The sequence below is a fragment of the Pleurodeles waltl genome, chromosome 10, assembly GCF_031143425.1.
Source record: "Pleurodeles waltl isolate 20211129_DDA chromosome 10, aPleWal1.hap1.20221129, whole genome shotgun sequence".
In the NCBI taxonomy this organism is placed as follows: Eukaryota; Metazoa; Chordata; class Amphibia; order Caudata; family Salamandridae; genus Pleurodeles; species Pleurodeles waltl.
The window spans coordinates 153725637-153747431 of record NC_090449.1 but is presented as its reverse complement, the minus strand read 5'-3'; the positions used below and the strand labels follow the sequence as shown (position 1 = coordinate 153747431).

Here is a 21795-nt window from a genome sequence, read left to right as displayed (position 1 = left end):
GGCATCAGTAATGCTGGTGAGGCATTCTCCCGGCTAGGACATTTGGGGAAATAACACGTGGGAATCATTGTTTGTGGCATGTGTAGTTGTAGATACACATGCTGTGCATACTTCTGCCATCTGGTATTGGGCTTGAACATGTGCAACTGGGTTTTTGTTCAAAGAAATCTTTCGAGTCACATGGTATAATGACTCCTCCTTTAATTGGTAGTATGCATGGGCATCAACTCCATAGTTAGATTGTTTTCTTCCAGTGTCAGGGTTGGACTTACTTCACCAGAGCTCTGACTCAATGTCGCCTATCAGTCTTAATTGTGGCCTCTCAAGTTCCCCATTCCCGTTTGCCTTCGAAAAATCCTTCAGTACACCTACATTTCTTCTTACTGTTGAGGGTCCTCCTTCGGATTTGTATCAGTATTGTCGTCCATGCCCCGCACAGTGCCTCTCTCCTCACAAGTCTCTTTGATAGTCTCACGCTTAAGAATATTAAAACCGTTATGGAAAAGGCACCTTTCAGATACTGTACACAGTGCCATTCGCAGTCCTCATGGACAGACTAGCACGCGGTCTTCTACTTTTGTCTACCCCGCAACCATGATGAGGCTTCCTGCTGTGTCGGCCTTGCATTCCAGTTGAAAAAGACAATCCAGAATCAATGCAACAATCGACTCGCTTGGTGTGCCATGGAACTGCATTGTGACGATCCTCACAACCTCTTCGGGGAGGAAGTCGAAGGAGAAGCTGACACCGAACAGACCCCGGCCTTCTGCCTAGAGCCTGATTCTCTGTTCTACACGGAGAACCAGATCCAAGACTGACTGCGGCTGAACATTAGCAGACTAGTGCTGTGAGTACTGCACTAAATTGTGGTTTTCACTGCCCCTACCGGGGCCGGGCATTGAGTCCTCATTCAGGGACATGATGTTTTGGGCCACCACTGCCTCCCAGCCATTGCTGGCACAGACCTGGCCTGTCTCAATGCCAACAGCTCCATCTGCGCCCTGTGGTGGCCTAATACTGGCTCTGAATGACTCCTTCAAACCGAAACACAGATTGATGTTAACAGTGGCCTCAAAACCGAAACAGACCTCGGTCTCCAGTCTTCTGTCCACAGCAGACTCTGAAAGCTAGGAGCTTCCCATCTTACGGTGCCTTCAGCAGTAGTTTAACTCTTGGCCACAAAGGTTGTTCATTCACCCTCACACGAGCAAGATCATTGTTAAGCCCTCACCACAGGTGCAGCAGACTCTCCCTCGCGAGAGGCAGCTCACTTTTGGTACTACTTCCCCCGAAGCAAAATAACGACAAGATAAGGGCCACAGTGCGCAGCCTGCTCCTCCATCTCTTCCTTTTCGTCCTACTCCACCTTCCCCTCCACCACTGCAACCGCTACAACCTCCCTTTATATCCCTATGATGATCCTTATCACCAGGAACCCCAGGATGACCCCTGGGATGGTTATGGTGTTGTCACTTCAAGTTCCAAAGACCTGCAGACGAGCCAATACCTAGGGCACTGGGCACGTCCCAGCCACAAATAAAGAATGTGAAAAGACTAATGCTACGGAGAAAAGAGTTACCTTACAATCCGAGACTCATTGGTTTATTGCCATTTCTATAGGGCTGCTGGCGAGGTATGCCCATGCCCAATGGGACAAAATGGGGGAGCACATACAACCTCTTCCTGACCAATACAGACAGCGGCTGAGGAGATTGTGTTGGAAGGACAGACCATCTCCATCACTCCCATTAAATGTGCCCTCAATGCGGCTGACACCACCACCGGGGATGTAGAATATTTCATCCTAATCCACAAGCATTGTAGCTTCGTAGCTCTGGCTTTAAGTCAGAAGTGAAACATGCTGTTTGATGGAGAATTCCTCTTCAGTCCACAAAGTGATCAAATGGTGGGGAAAATCAAAAGTTCACTGATACAGCCAAAGCGATGGGAGCTTTTCAGGCCCCATCGCCTTGTTCCATTTCTCGCAGCACAGTTTCGATCTAGAGCGAACGTTACCTCTCCTGAAGCTTTCTTCTCCTATCAGGGTCAGCAGCAGCAACCCCAAGCATCCTGAAGGGACTCAGGAGAACATCAGGGAACATAATACCAAGGGCTGGGGTAGAGGTGGAGCAGCTAAGGGAACCACCCTGACCAAGTAGTGTCTCTCTCTCCCTGATCAGACAACACCTCTTGGGGACGTTTTCAGAGAATCCTTCCACAATAGCAAAACATCACCTCCGACTAGTGAGTCCTGGACATGGTAGAGCACGGTTGTTCCCTGGAGCTCACTGCTCCACCACCAAACATCCTACCATGCAAACACTTCCTTTCCTCCTAATACCAGCAGCTATTTCAAAGAGCCAGTGCCGCCTTTAACAATGTGGCAAGGGTGTGTACTCCCTAAACTTTCTAATCCTGAAGAGAGAGTGGTCCTCCGACCCGTTCTAGACCTTTGACCCCCCTCAAAACACACATCCTGTCAGAGCGTTTCCACATGTTCAATTCCTCAGGACTTTATACCACTACTGCGGCAAGGCGACTTCATGACTGCCTTGGAATTGAAGGACTTCCATTTCCACATCTCAGTCCAACCTGCACATCGCTGCTACCTCATGGTGAGTGGACAGCATTTTCAATTCAAGGTTCTGCCCTTCGGTGTTACAACTGTGCCTAGGGTTTTCACAAAATGCCTGGCAGTGGTCACCGCTCATCTCCAGATGAGTAGCGTCTACGTCTTCCCATACCTTGACAACTGGCTGATAGAGTTTTAACAAGCTGCAGTGTCAAACACACAGTGTCAAGCACACAGATCACCTTAGATCTTCTTCACAACCTGGATTGCACCATCAATGTGAGCACATCCCATCTTCAGCCACCCCAGATTCAACTGTCATGAGGTTAGTTTAGCATTTACAAAGGTACGTTATCTTAACTCTAGGCCTGAGGCCTGTGCCCTTTCATCTAGTTACATTTCATTTGTATTCATCTTATTATTTTAGCAAAGCTTCATTTTAGTAGAGATGTTTTATTATTTTTATCAGTTGTCCTTCCATGCAGAATTGTTATTCATTACGTCTTGTCACATCATGGTGGTTGTTTGAAAAACAAATGTTTTATTATGAAACACCACACTGCCCCCCCACCACATCAGAGGGGACTTTCCAGCCAGCCATCTTATGTTGCACACTGTCGTCGCACTATCTACTGAAATCCTGCGTCTTCTCTTCATCAATGCGGGAGGACGCCCAGCAGACAACAAACCTCTTCTCTACCCATAGCACAATGTTTGGGGATTGGGTTTCCTTCCAGGGACTGGAAGGGCAGATTAGGGCTAACACTGCTATAACTCTCTTGTAGAATCTTAGTGGTACAGGTAGGGATTTTGGATTGACTATTGCGACAGTATGGTGGGACTTTTCCTCTGTTTCACTCTTCTAGCCACGCAATAAGTGTTGTATTTCATTATCCTAATAATCACATATGATACCTTTACACACAGAATGCAGTTGCATCCATAAAACACATTGAACTAAATCCTGCTTCTGTTTGTCTTTGCATGTATGAAACGTGTATAACTTTGAGAAAGGGGAAAGATCTGTACCACCAAGACTTCCCTGAAAAGTCTTCGAGTGTCATGTGATGGGCTTTCATAAATCACCTTTACTCTTGAATTCTTGTCAAGTGCTGCTAGCTAGCCGAAAGGGTTAGGCCGACAGCTGTCATACAGTGTGGAATCAGACTCTGTCTCCCACGCGCTGTGGTGCTGCCACCAAACTCCAGTAGTCTCGTTCCTACAATGAAAGTCCTACGATGCACCCTTCCTAGGGGCAAAACTGAATTCAGTTACTGGGAGGCCCACCCCAGTGATGCTCAAGTCCAAGCCTTTCTGTCCCTGCTGCTTCTTTTACAGCCAGATAGTCAGTTAACTGTACACCAGAGATGCACTACTTGGCATGATGGGTTGCTGCATCACCATAGTTCCTCATGCCCAACTGCACATGTGTCCGCTCAGAGTGTCTCACAGCACACTTGTCAAAAGCTGAAAGTCTATGGGAAGATCTACTGTTGATAAATGCTGGCACATATCGTTCTCTGCAGTGGTGGAACAGCAACAGTTTGGTGCTGGGCAGGCCTTTCCTAGACCCATTTCCCCAAGTGACCATCACCACGGATGCCTCTCTCACGGGTTGGGGGCCACATTTACATGTTGAAGGTTTAGGGACTCCCCTTCAACAGATATTTCACATCACCTTTCTTAGGGTGCTAGCAGTTGGGTTGGCTCTCAAGACTTTTACTCTGCCACATTTGCCACAAGACAGTCCTGATCAAAACAGACAACATGACTGCCATGTACTATCTACAGAAATGGGGGCAGCTTTGAGGGTAGTCGGAGGACATTTGATGCTGGCCGATTCACCACAAGGTTATCCTGCTAATGTCAAACCTTCGAAGAGCGGACAAAAACTTTGCAGATCTGCTCAGCAAAACGCTGCAACAAGTTCTCAAGTGAGAGCTCCACCCAGAAGTCCTGCTCCCCTATTTTCACATTTAAGGTTTCTGGACATAGATCTGTTTGCAACATGACAAAAACACCAAATGCCAAAGCTTTGTCTCCAGGTTTGGACAGCCACATTCCATGTGCAACAAACTGTGGATCAGTTGGTCAGGGATATTTGCCTACTCTTTTCTGCCTCTCCCACTCCTTCTCTACCTGAATTTGCCCCCTCAGTATATAGTCATCCCCAGGGAGGCCCGCTGTCCCACTACTTGGGCTTGCTTTGCTGCAAAGTGGAAGAGGTTTGTCCATTACTGTCTACCCAAACACATTGATCCACTAAAACCAACAGTGCAGGACATTGTTTGCTACCTGTTGCATTTGCAGTGCTCGGGCATCCACTTGTTTACATTTAGCTGCAGTGGCAGCGTAGATTCAGAACAGAAGGCACTCCTCTGTGTTCAGAATCTGTTATTAGAGTTTTCATGTAAGGCCTCAAGAGGGCTATTCCTTCCAGGATACCCCCCAGAACTATTCTGGAACCTCCATGTTGTCCTCACTAGATTCATGAGTTCTCCCTTTGAGCCCCTTCATTCTTGCCCTTTACAATTTTTAGCCTGGAAGTTGGCTTTCTTGGTTTTGATCACTTCGCTCAGACGTGTTAGTAAGAACCAAGCGCTCACTTTAGAGGAGCCTTTTTTAAGCAACACCCTGGCATTGTAGTCCTTGGAACTAATCAAACGTTTCTACCTAAGGTGATCTCTTCTTTCCACTTTAACCAGGCAATAAAACTACCAGTTTTCTTCCGACATCCAAATTCAGTAGCAGAAAGAGTACTTCACATATTACATGGCTTCAAAAATCTACTCGACCACTCGTTATGGTGAGTTTTATTTTGAGGTCGAGCTATTTTTAGATTCCACTTGACCCTTCTGGGAGTGGACAAAAAACATGTGTTCTGTTCATTCCAAAATTGAATTAGCAATTAAGATGCCTTTAAATCTTATTCTTGTCACATTTGATCTGTGTTCAGAGTCAGAGGTCAAAAGTCAGTTTGCCTTCTTGCAATGGAAATACTTTTCCTGTGACTCCAGAGTTCCAGGATTTTGTAAGGTGAACTGTCTGACCTATGTGAAATTAAAGGCGTTTGGTAGCGGGTTTTTACTAAACCCACAACATCTATATAACTAAGTCAACTTTACAAACATTTCAAAATATATTTCAGTAGGTGTGAAAGACCATTTTTTCTACTTTTGTGTGATGAAAAAAATATTTTAATAGAATGAAAAAAAAGGTCTGAATGCTTTTGTTGGTGATGTGCAAATGATGATAAATGTTTTCTAAAACCCAATTTTCACAGATTATTGTTAATACACTATGTAGTTTTATCAGTAAAGCTGCAAATTAGTGGGAAGGTTTTTGGACATTTCTTGGAAATTTACGGACTGTAAATGACAGTGCGATACCACATCATGCTTTAGTAATATATTTATTAAAAGTGAGTGTTTAAACATAAACTGAGAAACACTCATGCCCTGATGGCAAAGCTATTAGTAAACTAACAGGCAAGTCATGCATGGATCATGTGTACCCTATATGCAGGCTAGATTTATTATACGTGGAGCAAACGTTTATTGTATTTAATCAAACAAAAGAGGATTTTTTTTTTTACAGCAGAAATGCTGAACTCACATATTTGAAGGTGCACTCATATGTGAGAACAAAGAAAAAGGCAACTGTAAATTCCAATATTTGCCTAGGATCACCCAATTTTATACCCGTTTCCGGGTCAAGTACATTATAGTTAGGTCGAGTAGATTATCAAGATACTAGACCTGCAGGTCTAGTAAACTTTTTATGATTTTCGAGGCCTGCATTAGATGTGGGGAAGGCCCTCCTGTACTACATTGATAGGACAAAACCATTTCGTAAAACACAGCAGTTATTTATACAGAAGAAATACCACATAAGGGCAGCACCATTGTGAAAGCAAGGATAGATCTCTAGATATTCAAGTGTATTAAAAACTGCTATTACAAAAGTCAAAAGGCAGCTCTCTACTCTGCCAGAGCTGCATTCTACCTGTGAAAAAGCAGCCTCAATGGTTTTCCTAGACAACATTCCAATAGCTGATATCCGTAAAGCAACTACCTGGTCCACACCACACATGTTCCCTAAGCACTACCGTGTGGACATCTTAGGAAGACAGCAGGCCCAAGTGGACCAGACTGTTCTACGTACACTATTTCAATCTTCTGCAACATTTTCTGACTAACTGCTTTCTTGTGAACAAACTGCTTTACGTCCTATGTGCAAAATGTGTATCTACAGCTACACATGCCACAAATGGAGAAATGTTACTTTCCATGTCAGCATCTGTTTGTGGCATGTAGTGTTGGAAATTCAAATGCACCACCCTCCTCCCCCAAAGCCTTTAGTTGATGCAGATATCTTCTTTCTCTTTAACTTTTCTTTTTCTGTTGCATGGACATCTTTATGCATTTTCATGTTCTATCTCCACCCTTACCAGCCATGCGAAAAAACAGTGTAACTTTGGAGTCGATGCCCAAGCACATTACCACATTACCAGCTAAGGGAGTAGTCACTTGTGACTCCAAATATGCCTTAGAACAAAAAAAGTTGTACACGTCCAAGCCCAACACTAGATTGCAGGAGTATGCATTGCGTGTAAATCTCCAGCCAACATGCCACAAACAGATGCTTACAGGGTAAGTAGCAGTTTACTTCCTTCCACATCCCTGCATGATTTACTCTGATTTCAGCTGCTTACCCCTTTTCTTGATGCTCAGTCGTGTATATTTTGGAATACGAGGCATCTCCTGTCATCTTTGTATTTATACAAACATGTGTGGCACATATCCTTTGATACTGCGATATCTGTCATTTATCTCCATGCCTTATATAAGGTAGGGTAAAGAGTTGTCTTTTAAAATCAGAAATTAATAACTGTACAAGACCACTAACGAAGAACTTAACAGTAAGAACGCCTTCAAACTCATTGACTCCTTTAGATCCATTATTTCCACAGTTTCTATTAATTGACATAGTTACTGAAGTGGATTTCAGGAAGTTAAAAAGTAATAGTACTTTTTTCCATTTCATTTCGTCTATATGCTTTTGATTTTGAGCAAGGCGTATTTAACTCATAAGAATTATGTATAAATTTGGGTGGATCTGAGAATTAATTTTCTTGGGGGTGTGGAGGCTTGAAAAAAGGTAGAAAAACATATGCAACATGTTAGTCATATATCTGGAAATTCTACAAAGGCAGGTGATTGAATGTTTCTTCAGTTCCTCCATATCTCTTGAGCTCGTAAGAGAAGTTACCATTATATAGAGAATCAACCTTCTTAGTGATACTATTTCCCAAGTGTCTTAATTTATTGTTTTGGTTTATTCATCTAAACCAGTGATTCCCAACCTTTCGACTTCTGTGGACCCCCACTTTATCATTACTGGAACCCAGGGACCCCCACTGAATCCTTATTGGAATCCAGGGACCCCCCCCCCCCACAAGGGAGTCATTACTAAAAGCCGGGGACCAAATCTGTTAATATTATATAATTTTGTAAGCAGTCGTGGACCCCCTGAGAAGGCTTTACGGCCCCCCAGCAGTCTCCCCGGACCACAGGTTGGGAACCACTGATTTAAACAGCATTGGGCAGTAGGTCCCTTTGGTATGGTTGCTAAGCTCCTCTTGCCTAGATGCACACTTTGAATTGTGCTTTCTTAATGGGCGTTTTTTAAAACAACCTGTTTTCAGGAACATGATCTCTGGACTGTGGGTAATGGATCCTTTGGATCCAAAGCCAGTTTGTAGAGGTTACACCAAGGTGAACACCTAATCCATGGCCATCACTAGTGTATTCTTAAGGATGTCATTGCAGTCTAAGGGTACCTGTCCCCATGGCATGCCAAATTCTCCTCACGCCTCACGTCTGCATGTCCTGGTCTAGCCATGCATTTCCTGCATAATCTTACCAATGCCTTGGTCGAAGCAGTTACCTTTAGACTCCTTTGCAAAGCCTTTTCCCTACTCTGGTTCTTTCGCGTCTGCTTCCTAAATACAGAATAACTGGTTGATTTCCTGCCATCGGCATAATAGGACCACCATTGATTCTGAGCTATCAAAAACCATCTGATCATTGCACTGTAAACATAGATGAAGATATGAACTCAAGTCAAAGTCCTCCTACAAGTAGGCACTGGACATTTGCTATTGGTTCTATTAACCCTTCTCTTTAGATTCATGCACCATCCTAGTTACTAGAAATCAGGTGGTCTGAGACAAAATGTTATCCCAGCAGTTAACTCCCCAGGACCCTTTGCAAACTCCTGTGACCCAAAATCAAACACTTGGCACCATAGGAATATAACACAACCTCCCATTCATCAAACAGGACCACCTATAGTCCTCCTGTAGTTGAACCCCATGCTCATCAGTCACATTGGCTACAACCAAAACTGAAAAAAATTATATGAAAACTCTGAATGTGGTCTGAAAGGAATCCCAGAACTAGGTGGAAGCATCACAAACAAGCACCTGCTCTACGAGGCTTCACTGTTAGTAGATTTGTACTCTACACAATCTCTTCCTCAAGAAGAAGTTCATAATTCTAACCCTGGCTCAGGTTCTGTCTGCCCTGGACCCAGGAGACTGGATGGTAGCGTTGGACTTGCAGCACCCATATTCCATATTCCCGTCCTGCCTGCACACAGACGATACATGTGGTTCACAGTAGGCCAAAAGCATTTTCTGTTCACCATGCTTCCTTTTGGCGTTACCAGCGCCCCTCAGTGTTATTTACCAAGGTGATGGCAGTCGTCGCAGCTAATGAGCGCAGATCTTGGGTTTCAGTCTTCCCGTATCTTGACGACTGGCAGGTGAGAGTGGGCTCACCCCAGGCTGTCATCTCCCACCTCCAGTCTACAGCAGACCTCCTACATTCATTGGGGTTCACTATAAATGTGCCGAAGTCACACCTGACTCCCTCTCAGATGCTTTCTTTCCTCAGAGCTGTTCTGGACATAATGCAGTTTCGGACTTATCATCCCGAGCAGCAAGTCTATTAGACCGAAGTTTCAGCCTCTATGGTAGATATCGGTGAGACTGGATCTGAGGCTGCTGGGCCTCATGGCCTCCTGCATCCTGCTGGTAATACATGCCAGATGGCGCATGCGGGCTCTGCAGTGGGACCTGGAATTCCAGTGGGCACATCATCAGGGGAATATCTCAGACTTGGTCCAGATCTCAGAGGGAACTGCACAAGATCTGCAGTGGTGGCTAACTATTGGATCAACCAGATCCGACATTAGTGACAGATGCGTCACTCCTGGGAATGGGCGGCCAGCTGGAGGAGACGGAGATCAGAGGCATCTGGTCTCCGGCGGAGCCAGATTCCACATCAACCTGCTGGAACTCTGGGTGATCAGGCTAGCATTGAAAGCATTTCTTCCCTCTCTCAAAAGGAAGGTAGGGCAGGTGCTAATGGGCAACACAACTGCCATGTGGTACTGCACCAAGCAGAGCGGAATGGGGTTGTGCACCCTTTGTCAGGATGCTCTGTCTCCAGGTATGGTTGGAACAACAGGGCATTTCCCTGGTGGTTCAACATTTGGCGGGCTGTCTGAACGTCAGAGCAGACAAACTCCGCCGACAAAGCTCAGCCGATCATAAATGGCATCTCCATCCAGAGGTGGTGCAAGGTCTCGTTCAGCAGCGCCTTGGTTAGATATGTTCGCCTCCACAGAGAACGTGCAGTGTCTGCAGTACTGCCATTGGAGTTTCAAAGACAGCAATCGCTCGACAGTGCTTTTAATCTCGAGGGAAACTCAGGCCTCCTGTATGCCTTTACTTCCATACCACTTATGCCTAGAGTTCTCAAGAAGATCGAGAACGACTGGCCAAGTAATCCTTGTGTCTTCAGACTGGGCACAAAGAGTCTAGTATCCCGAGCTATAGAGCATGGCCATTGATCAGACTGCCCCTACGGGAGGATCTTCTGCCTCAGCAGTAGGTGAGGGTTCTCCACCCAAACCTATCCAGTCTCCGCTTTCTTGCGTGGAGATTGAGCGGCAGCAAGTGACAGTTTTTGACCTTCCGCCTGAAGTCCCTAATGTAATTTTGTCAGCCAGGCATCCCTCCACCAAAACGGTATATGCCTGTCGTTGGAAGATATTTGTGGCATTGTGCACAGACAAGTATGTTGATCCCCTTTCTGCCCCTCTATCTGAGGTTCTCTTGTTTATACTTCTGTTGGCCCAGCAGGACTCTGCTATGAGCACTCTCAAAGGTTATTTGTCTGCAATTTCTTCTTTCTTGCAGTTGCCTGATCTACCTTGCTTGTTTAAATGTCAGATTGTACTTATGTTCCTTAAAGGCCTTACGCATATGTTTCCTCGGTCTCCATTCATTATGCCCGAATGGAACTTGAGTTGGGTTTTTATTTTTTCTGATGTGCACTCCTTTCGCACCTCTCCACAATTGTCCTCTCAGGCTCCTCACTTTCAAAACAGCCTTCCTTGTGGCCATCATCTGTTCCTGCAGAGTGGGTGAGCTGCAGGCATTGTCATCTAACCTGTCCTACCTTTCCATCTATCTTGACAGTGGTGCTTCGTACTCGGGCATCCTTTCTGCTGAAAGTGGTCAAGCCCTTCCATGTAGGCCAATCCCTCACCTTGCATACTTTTTACGCACCCCCACATCCTTCTAAGGAAGAGGAGAGACTCCACCGCCTGGACCCAAAACGAGCATTAGCGTTCTACCTTGATCATATCAAAGAGTTCTGGGTGGACTCTTTGTTGTTTATGTGGATGCGAAGAAAGGTTGGGCAGTGCAGAAGAGAACCATCTCCAGATGGGTCATACTGTGCATCAAAATGTGCTGCACACTGATTAAGAAGCAACTCCCTGAGGGTTTGCGTGCTCATTCTACCAGAGTTAAAGCTGCAACCACTGCATTAGTATGCACAGTTCCAGTCCTGGATATCTGTCAGGCAGTAACTTGAGCACCTCTGCACACATTTACCAAACACTGCTGCCTGGAAAGTCCGGTCTGTAGGGATGGTCATTTTACCCGTTCAGTCCTGAAGGACTTTCTGGCGTGATCTTAGTTCACAGACTGACCTCCCGGGATGATATTGCTTGGGTATCTATTGGTAAAGAATCTGTAACTAGATGTCCCTATCAGATGGCCAAGTAACTTACTTTTGGTAATGCCGTATCTGGTAGAGACCATATCTATTTGCAGATTCCTTACCAACCCACCTCTACGGACAGGGATTCCCCTTTCAGAGCTCTCGGTTTGACGCACCAGTGGTCAGTATTCTTCATGACTCTGCGCTTCTGGCGTGGAAAGTCATGAAAAGAAACTGACGTCCGCTCTCCGGGTTGGTACCTATGTAGGACACCACCTAACCGCATACAGGGGTACTGTTCGAGAAAAAGCTCTGGATGCAGACCGATGCCTGGGGGAAATTCAATGGTAAGAAATCTGCAAATGGATATTGTCTCTACCAGATAAGGCGTTACCGAAGGTAAATACCTTGTCCTTCTAGTCAAACATAAAAAGAAGCATGGCTGACTTATCTTTGGGGTTCCTCGAACATCCGTCTGTTGTGGTGTGCTGACTATTCCTGCATGCTGTGGTCCAGTAAGCTCCTACACAGGACCCTTTTGATGGCAGTGTACAATCAATCTAGAGGACACATACTTCCATGGCCCCAGCACAGAACGTTTCTCAGCCTCACCAATAGTATTGTTGATTATCAGATGCTCCCCATCTTGTTAAATGTATATGCTAGTGGTTCCAACAAAGTGGTTGTAAAACATAAATAGCAAATTTATCCTTGAATGACTTGTTAGTTAGAGCCTCAGCGTGGTTAGGTTGCTGCTCTTCCAACTAGCTTTCGTTGCTTGTGAACACAAGATGGCCCACACACCCTGCCCTTTTCAACCCCAAACCCACCACCAGTATGTTCTCTTTACAAAAGCAGTCATTTACATCTGAATAGGTGTAGCTTCTGCTCACCCTCTTTGCAGGGCTATGACACTTCATCAAATGTGGACCAATCTCGGTGCAACCCTTGTACAACTGAATCCTTCACTTACTCTTATGGTTTGAGAAGGTCATCGTTCTGATGTCTGGCTTTGTACAAATGTTAAAGGCCATTTAAGGATGCATCTTGCTTGGACACGTAGTCAGCCTTTGTTCCTATCTCTGAGAAGGTCCCAAACCACTAGTGTGGTGGGCTCACAGCACTACCTCTTGAAGGGCTGAGAAGGGTTTGAGGTCCTCACTTAAGTCCTCTTAATCCTCCAATATCAGCGACTTTCGTTTTGTTACAACATTGTTAAGGCTGAGGTTATATGAATCACCATAAGTTAATGAGCTTAGGTTGTCAGCAAACCCCATCTACCTGCATCAACTTAACCCTTAGGGCCTTCCTGCTCTCCTTCCCTTTGCAGCAAAAAAGTTGATGCTCAACAGACAATACTACACTATGTACTACACACATGTGTTTAATATCAGGAAACATGGGGACCTCTTCTAACGTTGGCTTTGCTGATTGCCAATCAACCTTTGGAAGTCTCTTGGCAGTCTATCAAGCTACATCCTCCCTCACCCAAACAGCAAGCAGGCTACCTGAACGCACGGACTTATTGATCATATAAGTGGAAACTAAACAGCTTGGGTACCTTCCAGTATTGTATTCTGTCACTAGTAGACAATAACAGTCGACTTGTTCAGGCACAGCTGCAAGTGTGATCTTTTCTACCTCTCTATGTGAGGGTGTGCTGCACTTAAACCTGCAGAGTTAACACTATATTGCTTTACACCCCTTGATAATTGTCAAGTTGAGAGAGTCACCTGGTTGCTCCATAAGTAATCTCTACTACGCCTCACATACAATCTGCAGTAGCATTTTTCTTAAAAGAAACTTGAAAAATAGCTAAGCATCAATGGACACTTTATGCATGAAGCTGGAATCCATGTAGCAGATGGTTGGTTCACTGAAATGCCAAATGTTGATTTCTTAAGCAGATCTGTACCTTACAGAATATAGAGCCGCTGCACCATGACCTAAGCCTCTCTGTCTGTCTCTCTCACACACCGTTTCATCTCCCCGTTCTTTGCACATATAGGTCACATCAATGAGTAGTCTTCCCATTTGCTGAGGTGCGTCTTTCTTGTGCACGGCAACCTTGATATCATGACAATCCAGGTATCTGCCTACTCTTGCATGTTACCGACCTAACAAAAAGCAAGAAATTTCAGTTTATTAGGAATAATTGCTGACCCTTGAGGAGACAGCCTATCTACTATATATCTTGCTGTAGGAAAATTGTTAGGGACAAACATGGCTGGAGATCCAATTTAGAAAGTGTATACAAGGGAACATGTGGGCGACTCCACCCAAATTCTGTTCGATTAGTCTTCCACAGCTTACCCCAGAGGTAACGTATTGTCTTGAAAAGCTAGCCTCCTTCAAAAGATGACAGTGACTGTTTCTATATGCCAGGAATACAAGAGATGGCAGTAGTAGATGAAGGAAAAATTGGCTTAGCGGGTGATCCGCTACACTGAAGTGAGGTGCATATCTGTGACGTCAAGTTATTTTTCTTTAAATAATTTGCATTCTAAATAGTAGCACTCGGTCCCTACTAAATAAACTTTTGTCATAGTTTGTAACGGGGAAGGGCCTAACGATTAAAGGTACCACACTAACTAAAAACATAAATATGGCATGTCTTTCAGACCTATTTAAATCCTATTTAAAAGTAACATCTTTGCTTTTTCTTTCTGTACACAAAATGTACGTTTCAGAGTTCGACAAGTTCTTAGAAGAGCGAGCCAAAGCTGCAGAAATGGTGCCTGACTTGCCTTCTCCACCCACGGAGGCACCAGCTCCTCCGAATCCTGCAGGCAGGAAGAAGCCGGAGCACTCGGAGGATGCTCTCTTTGGTCTGTAACCAGCTATCACCATCTCCATCCTATCCTGCCAGGCAGGGAGCCCAGGACCTCAGCAGCCATCGTATGGTACACCTTTTCCCAGTAACGCTGCCAGGCGCATTCGCTCATCTTCCCCATCTCAGACTGCCTCTCCTGGACTTTACCCTTTTTTAACTACTATTTTTAAAAAGCAAGCCTCTAACGCACCACATTATACTCTTGAAGGCTAATAGATAAAAACCAGTTTGACACACTTTACCCCCAAGCTGGGCAAAACAATGTGTAGACAGGCTTTTTATGTTTAAATCCCTTTTAAAGGTGAAATATAAATAGGCTTGCCAGAGAATAGGGGCCTGGGTCAACTGAACATGATAAAGGTACTTGTGGGGCAAATGCACCTTTTTATTTAAGACGCTGCTGTTTCAAGCTGATGATTCGTGGGTTAATTTGTGCACATATCCAAATGAGGATCATTTTAAATTGCGCTTAACAAGGTTAAAGGAAGGATACAGGCATTAGTTTAGGTGCTTTCCAAGGTTAGGTGCTCAGACGCCCTTCAGGGTTTTTAAGTGCTGGAGAACAAAACGGAAATTGGTTCTATAACTATAGATGGTAATGGGTGGATTTTTTTCTCTTATCAAGAATCCTTGTGACAGCCTGCATTTCTGCTTATGTCCTTCTCTTTGACTCCTGAAGACTGTACAGACCAACTCATTTATTTTCCCCCTGGTTTTGAAAATGAACGATAGTCCTTATCTGTGCCACTGAGCACATTGTGCCGATCTTGTACAGTTCACAGCCTGGTTATTTAGTTGTCTGAATGTTAGTAACATGTCTGACATTATAATACAGACCATATATAACCAATCCATGAAATCATATACTCAACCTTCTGTCCCCATTCAGTGACCCATGAGCCAGTTAAGTCTCGGCCAGACACCCACAAGCATTTCAAAAATGTCTAACATGAAACTATGACTAATGCAGTGTTACCGTCCATATGGTACGGGGTATTGACCATGCTTATTAGGTACTGAAATGTTCACTTAATGCACAACACCAAGACAGTTGGCCTTAGTTTCTGTGACACCTCTGTCTTCAGTGTAGATATTTGGTACATAACACTTAAACCTCAGAATTAAACGTCTGCCATGATATTCTCTGGATTTACACCTATATTGATTTTGATGTTGCACTCCTGAAGAACTGCAGCACAGTGTACATAAATCATTTCCGTAATAGTTGTAACTGTGGATCCATACACCTCAGCATTAGTCATTATACAGACTAGGTTCATTATCACACAGAGTGCAGATAAAGTATACTTAACAAGCTGGTCTTTTGTGCAAGCACTAATTCTACCTAACAAATGAACTCTTAAATTATTTATTTTTTGTTTGTCTTTTTCTGTTTTTTTTTAGCATAGTCTCTTTGTTACAACGCTTTTTCAACCAAGTGGAATTTAAATTGAGAATGTCAAACGCCTTTTCGGTTACTACTCTCGGTTTATGCTGCATTGTGAGAGAATTCCTGTTTTTTTAAACCATATAAACATTGCCATAATTTGGCACTTTGTATAGACTATTTGCTGAATAATTGAATGTATTGCACACTAAAGCAGGAAAAGAAATGTAATTATGTAGCTTGTTGTATGAAAGTATATAAACAGCATATGGTGATGGATTAGTTTAGTTACACATAAAACCATAAATAATTTCTTCTATTACTACCTGAGCTGCCAATAAGGATAGATGAAGTTCTCAATTATGGTACCCCTAAAACGTTGTCTTGAATGAAATCTATAGGTTTTGGTTTCTTACTTTATCTCACAGCTACAGCGAGTGAAACTCTTATCTTACCGCTGGTAGCTTCTTCTCAATCCTGAACACAGTTGAAATATGCCTGGTGTGGGCTTTGAAGGACCACTTTAAACCCATACCAATATGTTGCTCAGAATGGGAAAATTTGTCGTGATTTGTTAGCAGTGGAGGTATTTGTGTCTCACTGAGCTGTATGGAGGCAAGAAAAGATTGTAAGGAGGCAGAAATGAAACCTCAAATATTGCCTCAGCTGTAAAGCACCCACTTTTCACTCCTAAGATGAAAGATTTGAACTTCCGAATTCATTGTCTTTAAGTAAACTGGATCTATAGAGTGCGTGGCTGAAAACCCAGCGCAAGTGATCTTAAGGTCATTGCTTGTGCCAGTGCTGTGTTGGAAGCCAGAGTGAGCAAACCAAGTACTTTAGGTTGCCAGCATACATATATTGAATTAACTGGCACAGTTAGGCTCTGACTAATATCACTTATAAGCTGTTAAATTTCTACGTGAGTACCAATTGTTCTCAGTAAGATGCCCATACTGAGCCATAGCACCTGAACTTTGTTGTCCAAAATCAAGACAATGCCCACTGTCTTTTACAATATAGAAAAACTATTGTGTACTGAAAGATGCTACATGTCTTTTTAGAGGGTTGCTGCCCAGTTTATTTTTTAGAAACTCTATAAAGGTTTGTTTACTTCTCTGAAATATCTAAGAAACACTAAGGCCCTCACTTGGGCTTGAGAATTTCAAGATATGCATGTTGACTTGAATTCTCAGATTTCAGACCTCCCCGATATGAGGGTTCATTTTCTGCTGACCAAGTAAAATATTCTGTAAGATATTGAATCCACTTTAAAATTACCTTTCCTGCTCTTTTTCTCCCTGTTGATGATTTTGTGTGATACAGACCCAAGAGGGGGCTCTGTTGGGTGGAAGTTGTGGAGGAGGGGGAGGAGGAGAGTGCACTTGTGAACAAATTGCTCTCTTTATGTGCCCCAGTTTGACACTTTACATTTTCTGCACCTTAAAATTATTAACCACATACCCTGTTCAGGTACCTCTGTTTAAACATCATAGCTAGAGTCCGTGTACTGTCAACAGATATTGCTGTTGAATTTTAAAGGGATAATGTTTTTAAACAGCCTTTTTAAAAAGTTAGCTGTCATTGGTTTTCATTGCTATTCCTTTTCTTTTTATAGACTCATACTCCGTTTCACGTCTGTTTTCCATAGATTTTTTGTTCTATTTTATGTATTTATCCCCCAAATATGTTTCCTCATGCTAAGCACATGGAGGATACAGACTAATAAATCAAAAATGTCATAGCAAGATGCTAAATAATCTTTCATAAATGGGGCTGATGCCACAGTTTCATTCGGTATGCTTTGATTTTCTCAGCGTTCTAAAAAATGTTTTCAGTTTACAGCCCAACAATGAATTCTAAAAACACAAGTCCTGGTCATGTGATTGGCCTGCTCTGGAACCCTTTTCAATTTGAAGACTAATAGTCTCTGGTTAAAACATCCTCTGCCACAAAACACTGCAAATCATTCATTTTCTCCTGCGGGGCAGTCTGGTGGATTCTGGAGAGAGAGAGATCCTCGCTGCTGGGAGATACCACAGAAGAGCCCACTAAAGTCAAATTTGTCCACAAGCCCTTCTGTTTGCTCTTTCAGGCCGTCCGTCTAAAAAGAATAAACTACAAAGGACACGTGTGCAATGGTATGAATCTGCTTCACATTTTGTTTCATTCTGTATCTGTCAGATAAAGATATTGTAACACTACTTATGTAACCTGTGTAATAGCTTATATATGTATATTAAAGAAGTAGGCTTTCTGACTAAAAGTGGAGAATATTTATTTACTAAAGATATTAAATATTTTTTTGGGGTGGCAGGGAGGGTTGGGATTGAGTTAGGCTAATGGAGCCAGCACCATTGAGGGTTACATGTACAAACTCCATGTTAAACGCTGGCTCACAAATGTTAGCATCGGTGCATTTTTGTGGATAAAGCTTTGTTCTTATGGAAAGATCAAAAAATTTGCAACCTGTGCTGACCTTCCTCGATATCCTCACAGATATCATCTGTCTTGTTTGAGTCTTGCATGTATAAATCTCCAATAAAATGCTACATGTGGAAATCCAACGTCACTGGTTCACTTTCTTCAGTTGAATGTTTCACTTCCATGCTGTTCCAACCAATGGTTCCAGTTGTGGTTCCCAACAGAGTCCTGACTTTAGAGTAAAAGTTTAGAAGCAAACTTTGGCCCTAACCACTCTGCATGTAAAGTAGAAGAATATGGCTGTCACTCTTATCTCAAAGCTGAATATCTTTATGAAGTGGGGCTTGTAAAAGAATATCTTAACCAAATGCTTACAAAGAAAAGTCACTTACTCAATACAACCAGTATATAAAGCCGTGCACCAGCTACTTTGGGCCAGGATTGGGATAAGTGATTGCAATAGTGATGTTAACATTTATGTGTACTGTAATTACAGTTCTTTATCCCATAGGATAGGTCCATAAAGGACTACCTTAAACATGAAGTGTAAGTCATGGGACCCTATGTCAGTCCTCCTTGTCTCAAATCAGATCTGAGTTAGAATATTACGTTTATTTACCTGGAGTACCAACAACCTTGACGTGCATTCCTTAAGTGTGCAAAATGTGTCTTTGCCTTTTATATCCTTTTGCATTTATTAAGTTTGCTTTTTTGTGCCTTTCCTTGGCAGATGGACCACCCCATTTCCCGTGCCACCTCTGCATCTCAATGCTCAACTCTTCTTCTCCTCCCTGCAGTTGCACTATATCGTAGACTATTACGGCTTTGGTAGCAGTGGTAATAGTGGTCGCCATGGTGGCTGCAAACGGCTGTTTTTCTCCATGGATGTCCTACGCGCACTGCTTGTGGCAGGTGGGCTGTGTTCCTTCCAAAAGGTATCAACACAGCCTGGATGGAATTAAGAATTAGTTTGTTAGGGGAAACGTAAAAGGAGAATGCAACGGAGAAGGGTAATAGAAGAGGAGCGGGAAGTGAAGTCTAGAAGTGCTATATGGTGGTGTATATGTACATTTATAAGTCTAGCTTGTCAGTACAGTTTTTTGCCGGACTTTGTGATCAACCTAAAAAAAAAAAGAGCTTTCAGGCGTACTACACAGAGGGGCCTTTGCACCAGCCACATGTTGGTTGAGCAGTAGTACTTGTTATGCAGTGTGACTGCCTAAAGAAGGCTTACTAATACTCATATAGCATCAAGCTTAAAACAGTATGGGGTGTGAACTTTCAGTGGGATGCACATGGCACTAAAAGTGTCTTATATCATTCAGAATGTTTTTCTTAGGCAGTAGCATAGATCTCCTTCACTTTCCATTATTAACTTTAGACTTCTGAGTGCAGTTGTGCGTGTGGGAACAATATTGGATGTCCAGAACTACAGTAATCCACAAGCTTTTTCTTTAGGTCTGCCTTGACGGTGCAGCTGTTGCTGGACTTTATGTTGTCAACAAAAAAGAGCTTTTAAAGTACTGCGGAGAGAGGAGCTTAGACTCCACACACATGTTCATTCCTCTGAGTGAAAGTTTTGATTGGGCCAAGTTTGGGTGATTCAACTAAAAAGAGTGCTTGTCTTGCACATTTTTGCTTGTGGTAACTTATATTCAGTACAGCAGGACTGAGTTGGTTATGGAGGCAAATCAATGATCATGGCTATGGGCCTGATCTGTTTATTATGACATTTTACAGAAATGGCAGGAGGTCTAATGTGTATATCATGGAAAAGCAAATGTTAGTCACTAACCCCCTTAACTGCTGGGCCTTCCCCATCCCTCTCCTTCTCAACTCGCCCATCCCAGCTCCCCCCCCCCACCCCCCCCCCAACGTCCTCCACCCCTATGCCACCATATCCCCCCCCCTTCTGCCCAACAAAATCCTGGTTATTGTAAAGGTACCCAGGGTTTGTGGATTCCCTGGGAGGGGACCGCGAAAATATTAAAAATAACTAAATAATACATTTGTAGGTTTTTCGGGGAAGTATAGCAAAAAAGTTCTCTGGATAAAAGTGTTTTTTGTTCATAAAAATGGCATCAACGAAAGGTTTGATGTGCTAAAGTCACAATCTTCCCAGCTTTCAAGAACAGGCAGAGATGAATAAAAAAACGAATGTTTTACACAATTTGGGCATTTTTCAAAGAGGTAGCTCATTTTTTCTATTTTTCTGCTTTCAACCTACTTTAAGTTTGTGGTGGAAACCAGTGTGAAACCCTTGGTTGATACACGAAAGCTATATATTGCTGAAAAGTAGGCAACTTTCTGAATTCAGCCAGGGGTCATATGTGTAGACCACTCATGTTTTTCCTAAAGAAACCAACTGTTGAAATAAAGAAATGTTGAAATCAAGTAGGAAAAAACAGCCATTTTTGACAATGTTTTGATTTGTAACTTTTTGTTACGATGGCTGATTTACAAAAGAAATGTACCATTACCTTTCCTAGGATATATAGGGTTTGTAGGTTCTCCAAGCACCTGAGGTACCAAGAGCCAACATCTAAGCTGCACCATACAATGTTTTTTCATTGTGTACGGCGTATAGACCAATTCATATGGTGAAATATGTAGTGTGAAAAATGGGTATCAAGGAAACCTGTATTTCTGAAATGTGAACAAGATGTGTAGTTTAGGAGCAGTGGTTATTTGTAAATCTCTGAATTTGTGGATACTCGTACGAGCATATGATTTAAAGGGTATTTTTAAAAATGTCTTCCTTCTTACACACTGGCTTACATTTGGAAGGCACAAATGCAGCATATTTCAGTTGGTAATAACAAATATCCCACTATTCTAAGCTCACTTGTGTGGGTAGGACTAGTGCTTGCGATAGTGAATAGCCCAAAATGAAACATAAATACATCAATTTTTTCCACTCCAAACTGACCTGTTTTATGCAAAGTGGGTAGCTGTGGATTTTGGGCTATAGCTCAGCCGACACCTAAGGAATCTAGCAAACTTGTACATTTTTTTAAAACTAGACACCTAGGCAGTTGTCTGCTGCAAATCTCAAGGGGAGGGCCGGGGTGCGACATTGTAATACATAAAATAAAGCAATAAAGAAGAAACTTGTGTTTTCCCGTCACCACCGCCTCCTGCAGCGTTGCTCTTCTCGTCTTCTTTCGATGTCCCAGAATAAGCACAGGCTCCCCAGCAATCCTGGTGCTGCTTTCAAGCTAAACCTAGCATGAAAGTAGAGCCAGGATTGATCTGAGGAGCTGGGACTGCCAGTCAGGCACAAATCTGGGGTCTGTGCAGAAACCTAAGTGTACATGTGTGTTTGGCCGGCTGGAGACGGCTGGCCAAACATACATGCGCACTTAAGTGCACTTCACTCCCATCTTCCAGCCCCGCCCCTCTCTGAGCACACTACTGGCTGAGCCAGCAGATGAAAGATAAAAAGATAAAGAAATATTGTTTTATCTTTTATCTCCTGGCTTAGCTTGGGGTGGGGGGG

The 21795-nt window shown here is 43.3% G+C and overlaps 1 protein-coding gene across 6 annotated transcripts in view; it reads left to right on the top strand.

Moving 5' to 3' along the window:
• TOM1L2 (target of myb1 like 2 membrane trafficking protein) overlaps positions 1–18439 on the top strand; it is a 336841-nt gene extending 318402 nt beyond the window's left edge. For all 6 annotated transcript variants that reach the window (XM_069210085.1, XM_069210083.1, XM_069210081.1 and 3 more), the window contains one exon: positions 14343–18439. In XM_069210085.1, coding sequence (XP_069066186.1) covers positions 14343–14488 — 146 coding nt within the window. In that variant the 3' untranslated portion in view covers positions 14489–18439. The remainder of the gene's footprint in view (positions 1–14342) is intronic.
• The last annotated feature ends 3356 nt before the right edge of the window (positions 18440–21795 follow it).